At 37.1% G+C, this 6,000-nt stretch overlaps 1 protein-coding gene across 1 annotated transcript; it reads right to left on the bottom strand.

The window, feature by feature from the left end:
- Positions 1–298: 298 nt before the first annotated feature.
- LOC148939307 (protein adenylyltransferase Fic-like) lies at positions 299–4,442 on the bottom strand. The gene is made up of 2 exons (XM_089106840.1): positions 4,159–4,442; positions 299–1,049 (listed from the first exon to the last, which is right to left on the bottom strand). Exons 1-2 carry the CDS (start codon positions 4,440–4,442, stop codon positions 299–301), a joined length of 1,035 nt encoding a protein of 344 aa, XP_088962966.1.
- Positions 4,443–6,000: the final 1,558 nt, after the last annotated feature.

Raw genomic sequence — 6,000 nt, 5'->3', positions numbered from 1 at the left:
GCTATTTATGAATTTTATTTTTGTTATCAAATATTGCTCATACGTTGCATAGCCTGTTTATGAATTCTGTAAGCTGTACTTTAGTTGAAGTTGGTGAATAAACTTTAAAATAAACTGAATAGATGTTGATTCTGCTTCTAAAGCTAAAATTTCAACTTGACATCTTTTCTTCATGAATATTTCATATGTTTCATTTTAGACCTTGGTATACCTTCTGTACCCAAAGTGTTTCTGTATTTCTGTATACAAAGTATTTACGTAGGCTCTACATTAAGTGATCTGAAACCAATCGGGAATATTAACTAGACTCTTTATTAATCACCCATTGATAAAAATCTATTGTCTGCTCAATGGATTGAGCAATAAATCTAATAAAAGGGCGTTCATCACCCAGCTGAGCAGCTTTCAAAGTTTCAAAATATTGCAGATCTTCTTTTCTTACAATTATTAGAGGATAATTAGCACGCATCAATATCCAATTCATAAGAAGTCTAGAAGTTCGTCCATTACCGTCACGAAACGGATGAATATGGGTCAGCTTATAGTGAGCTAATGCGGCGTATTTTATAGGATGTAAGCTTGTAGCATCGATCGAGTTGATCCACCTAATAAAGTCATCCATGAGCAGCGTTATCTTAGTTGGAGGTGGAGGTGTATAGAAATAAATAAAAACTAGTGTCTGACGATAATGTTCACCTTGATCTGCCATTACATGCTTATGTATTTGTAGTATATCATTTTCAGATATATGTTGATCTGTACGAAGCTGAGCACTTTCGATATAATTCTGAGCTTCATGAATCCCAGGGTCCTCATGATGATCAATTTGACTCCGACAAGTTTGAAGTTTTTCAGGGATAAATGTGAAATTTACCTCTGGCAACACTATCTTACTACCCTCAGCTCCATTTTTTTGACAAATATACTCATGATAGATTTCAATATCTAGCCGAGATAAAGTAATAATATCGTATCGTAATATCGTAAGATAAAGTAATAATAATATCGATAATAATATCGTAATAATAATATATTCGTATATTTTTCTTCTGGCAAAAAATACAAAGTTGCAGATTTTTGCAGATATGAGCTTGAAACCTATGTTACAGGGTTTTCTGATACGCTGAATCTGACGGTGTGATTTTCTTTAAAATTCTTTCACCCTTAGGGGATGTTTCCCCCCTCTTTAAAAAATCAGGTAAATTTTCTCAGGCTCGTAGCCTTTGATGAGTAATACTAAACTTGATAAAATTCATATTTTTAGAATCAGCATTATAAGCCCATTCTTTTGATACATTTATTGACATCAAAGTTCCGTTTTTAAAAGTTTCGATTACTATTGAGCCGTATCGCTTGTTTTTTTCTATTGTTTTTTTTTATTGACGCATATGTTATTACGTATATGATGGGGTTCTCCCCTTAGTCAATACCACGCTCTTTACGTTAAAAGTTTAAAAAATATTTTAATTCAAAAACCCCTGAATCAAAAAGGACGTTTAATTAGAATATAGAGCTATTTTGAAAGCAATAAAAAAAAAAAACTGTAGCGTAAAGAGCGAGGTATTGACTTGGGGGAGAACACCCTGATATACGTAATAATTTCTGTTCATTTTAAGTTCTAGTGTTGCTTCTTACTTTCAGTTGAAAAAACTTTTTTTTATTATTTAATTTCTGATCGTTTTTTAAATAATGCTTGGAAATCCGGCGCCCCCTTCATAGAAATGTCCCTTACCCCAAAGAAACATCCTCCATGGAAAGATTCTCCCGAGTAACCCCCTCCTCCAGCCCCTCCCCCACCAGAAAAAGTTCTCCCTGAAAATGTCTGTATACTTCCCAATAACCAATACAATATGTAAGCAATGGGCAAAGTTCATAACTTGCAGCCCTTTCCCTAGGAACTCTGGGGGATTAAGTCATCTTAAAAGACATATTTATTAAATTTTTGAGTATGCTGAATAAAATGGCTATCTTAAAATTTTAATTGGGTGACTTTGAGAAAAAATGAGCGTGGGAGGGGGCCTAGTTGCCCTCCATTTTTTGGTCACTTAAAAAGGGCACTAGAACTTTTAATTTCCTTTCGAATTAGCCTTCCTACGATATTCTAGGACCACTGGGTCAATACGATTACCCCTTGGAAAAACCCGTGATCTTTCTTCTGGCAAAAAATGCAAAATTCCGCATTTTTGTAGATACGAGCTTGAAACCTGTACAGAAGGGTTCTCTAATACGCTGAATATGATGGTGGGAATTTCATTAAGGTTCTATAGCTTTTAGGGGGTCTTTCCCCCTTTTTACGAAAATCAGCCAAATATTCTCAGGCGCGTAACTTTTGATGGGTAAGATTAAACTTGATGTAACTTATATATTTGAAATCAGAATTAAAATCTGATTCTTTTGATGTATCTATTGGCACCAAAATTCCGTTTTTTGAGTTTTGGTTACCATTGAGCCGGGTCGCTCCTTACTTACAGTTCGTTACCACGAACTGTTTGATACACAAAAAGTATGATCTATCATTAGGTGAACACTGAATGACGGTAAAACATAAAACAAAATTACTAAAACCAAAATCTAAATGTAAATGTTTATAATATATGTGATGAAATGTAATGAATATATGTAATGTAAAATATATGTAATGCATATGTAAATGAAAAAAATATAAATGTTTTTACTTTTATAACTTCAATAAATCAAACAATATTAATATTTTTATAGCTAAATATCAGTATATGTATATTAAACTGACAATGCACGTTCATTTGTATTTTTTTCAGTAAAGTGCAAATTATGTTCTGGCCTTGGGAAGGCATAGGGGTTTTGAACCCAACTTATGTTAATTTTTGCTCGTTTTGAGTTTGACTCGGCTATTTATTGTAATTTCTGTTTGTTTTGGGTTTCATTTATTTATCGCTGCTGAATTGTTGTAATTTCACGCTTGGTAGATTATTTGATTTTATATTTGGTCATTTTTGTTTAATAAGGTCTTTACTTTTCTTTGAAAAACTTATTTTGTGGAAAAAGCTTTTTTTAATTAATTTCGCTTAAATGAAGTACAAGAAAAATAATTTAAGCTTTAAAACATTGCTCAATCCCTATTTATGAGGTTTCAGATATATGCAAATATATTTCCTAAATTTAGAAGAAAAAAAAATTGATCATGGCTTAAAATTCTACTCAAATAACTGGAATTTCATTTTCAAATCTAAAACCAGAGAAAAAAAAACTGAAAACTGGAAATTAAGGTATAATGGCGTTCAGGGAAGTAGGCAAATTTCTAAGACTTGGAAATCAAAAGAGGGTTTACCTTTCCAGAGAGTATTTTTGGCCATAGATTCATTACTGAGTTACATTTCCTTAACCTAACCCCTTTCCACTATAGCCAAAAGTAGCTTCTCTGGAATTTTACCAAAGTATGTTTCTAAATTCTGGACGTTTTGAGTTTGAAAATATTTATTTCTGATGGTTTTGAGTTTAAAAGGGTCCTTTACTTTAGTTTTAAGAATTTCAGTTTTTTTTTAATATGTTAAAAAACTAAAACATGAAAAACATTTTGATATCTTACTTACTTACTTAACTCCCATCCGGCCGGATTGGCCGACTCGGGGCTTCTCCTCTGACTGAACTATGGCAAAGCTTCTTATACGATTCCCTATTCGCTGCAGTCCGAAGGAGTACCGACAGGGGGTGGCTGGGAAAGTTTTCCCTCCAGCGCTTGGGAGGTCGTCCTTTTGGGCGGGAGGCATCAATCCTTCCTTCAAACGCAATTTTTGGAAGTGGGGCTAGGAATATCCGCTGAACGTGGCCTAACCATCGAAGCTGTTGAAGCTGGATGGTCTGCATGACGGTCCGGGAATAGTTGAGCGAAGACAATAGCTGTTCGTTTGATATTTGATCAAGGTAGGTGATGCCAGCAAGCTTCCTGAGGGATTTTGTTTCAAAGGCCGCCATCTGGCGTTTGTCTTCTGCTTTCAGGTTCCATGTCTCTGCTCCGTACGTTGCTTCTGGAACCACAAGAGCTCGAAAAAGGCGTGTTTTTAGTTTCAGCGACAAGATGTTTGTTTTTCCAGATCGATCGCAATGACTTGAAGCATGCTGAGGCAAGGGCGAGGCGTCGTGTAATGTCTTTTGAGGAGTCGTTTGTGGACGTCAGCTCACTTCCTAGGTAAAAAAGAATGGTCAACCCACTCGATCTCTTCACCCTGGATCATAATTTCGCTGGGTTGAAGGCCTGTATCTGTATGCCACGTTACCTTCATGGCTTTTGTATTGTTAGCATTGATTTTCATCCCAAAGGAACTAACTGCATGATCAATATCGTTAGCACTTGATTGCAGTTCCTCTAGTTGTTCGTTTAGGCAATTCACGTCGTTGGCGTATGCAAGCAAGTCAAAGAGGTGTCTACTGATGAGTGCTCTCGTGTCATTGGGCACCAGTGCCATTACAGCATTCAGGAATAGGCAGAACAGAGTGGGGAGAGTAGGCATCCTTGCAGCACTCCTGAAGAGGTTGAGAATTCTTCAGTAAAGCCTTCGCTGGTCTGCACCATGCTTCTCGACTTCTCGTACATACTCTTGATAATGTCAATAATGTCAGTGGGAATACCGTAGTGTGTCAGGATGTGCCATAGGCCATCTCGCCAAATTAGATCGAAAGCTTGTTTGAAATCGATACACAGCTGGTATAGCTCTTTCCCGAATTCCAGGTATCTTCCCATAATCTGTCTGATCACAAAAATTTTGTCTATGGTGGATCGGTTTTGACGGAAGCCAGCTTGATATTCAGGGATTACGTGTCTTGTCAGGTTTCTGATCCGATCAAGGAGAATTTTCGTAAGGATTTTAGGTGGTTGGCAAGTAAGCGATATGGGTCTGTAGTTTTCGCAGTTACTTTTAGATCCTTTCTTGTGCAAGGGCACTATGACATATTTCGACCAAGACTCGGGGAAGTATTTTATTTCCCATACAGCTGTTACTATTTTGTGGTACAGATCAACGACGATATCAGATTCCACTTTTAGCAGTTCTGCCTGTATACCGTCTATTCCGGGTGCCTTATTTGACTTGAGGGATTTGAGTGCGGCTTCTACTTCTGACCTTAAGGGTGGTGGGGGTGGTTTCTCATATCTGTGTGCCTGGAACTTTCGAAGCACTTCAGGATCTGGGTTTACTGTGAGATTGAGCTTTTCCTGGAAGTGTTCTTTCCAGCGATCTCGGATTCTGGCAAAAGTAGTGATTTTGTTTCCATTTTTATCTAAGAGATCGAGGCATTTCGCTTCTTTGCGGTTTGTCAGCTCTCTAGCACGTTTGAACATGAGGTGTGAGTTACCCCTACGGGAGTCCTCCTCACACTGCCGACATTTTTCAGTAATCATGTCTTTTAGTGCTTGGCAGGTTTTCTTCTCAATTTGACGTTTAAGGTTTTTGAATCTATCGATATATCGCACAGGTATAATTTAATCCACCCGCTTCATCTGATAAACGCACTGACGTAAATTACTAATCAAATCTATGCAATCACATGAGATTCACCTGAAAATCTGTATACTTTGATATCGCACAGGTATAATTTAATCCACCCGCTTGATCTGATAAACGCACTGACGTAAATTTCTAATCAAATCTATGCAACCACATGAGATTCACCCGAAAATCTGTGTTTTTTTGGGCAGCACACAGGAACTCTTTGGACCAACCATTATTGGTCGAGCAAATTTCTAAGATAGAATTAGTACTGTATTAGTGAGTTTAACGGGGCCTATAGGCCTACTCTTTTCTTCTATAGTGACTTAAGATTATGAAGAAGGACTTAAGATCATGAAGGTCAAATCCCTGATATCTTTGACGAGACTGATAGTGAGCAGTCTGAAATGAAGGACTTATCTAATAGCGAGGAGGAGGAAGCATACGTGCCTACTGACGGTGAAGAAACTCCAGAAGAAAAAGACAGCCAAAATTCTGATATCTTAGATGTTGAGACACGACAGCCCGCTGCAGAGAC

The sequence above is a fragment of the Artemia sp. Qi Xiang Cuo genome, chromosome 21 (genome assembly GCF_049724085.1).
Source record: "Artemia sp. Qi Xiang Cuo chromosome 21, ASM4972408v1, whole genome shotgun sequence".
Taxonomy (NCBI): domain Eukaryota; kingdom Metazoa; phylum Arthropoda; class Branchiopoda; order Anostraca; family Artemiidae; genus Artemia; species Artemia sp. Qi Xiang Cuo.
Note: the sequence above shows the minus strand (reverse complement) of the source record. Positions and strands in the feature narration are given on the sequence as shown.

Excerpts from the sequence above, each read along its gene's own strand:
- LOC148939307 (XM_089106840.1), bottom strand. The coding sequence starts at position 4,442 with ATGGCACTGGTGCCCAATGACACGAGAGCACTCATCAGTAGACACCTC. Across the intron at positions 1,050-4,158 it reads CATTCTTTTTTACCTAGGAA|AAGAAAAATATACGAATATA; the intron begins GTGAGCTGACGT and ends ATTTTTTGCCAG.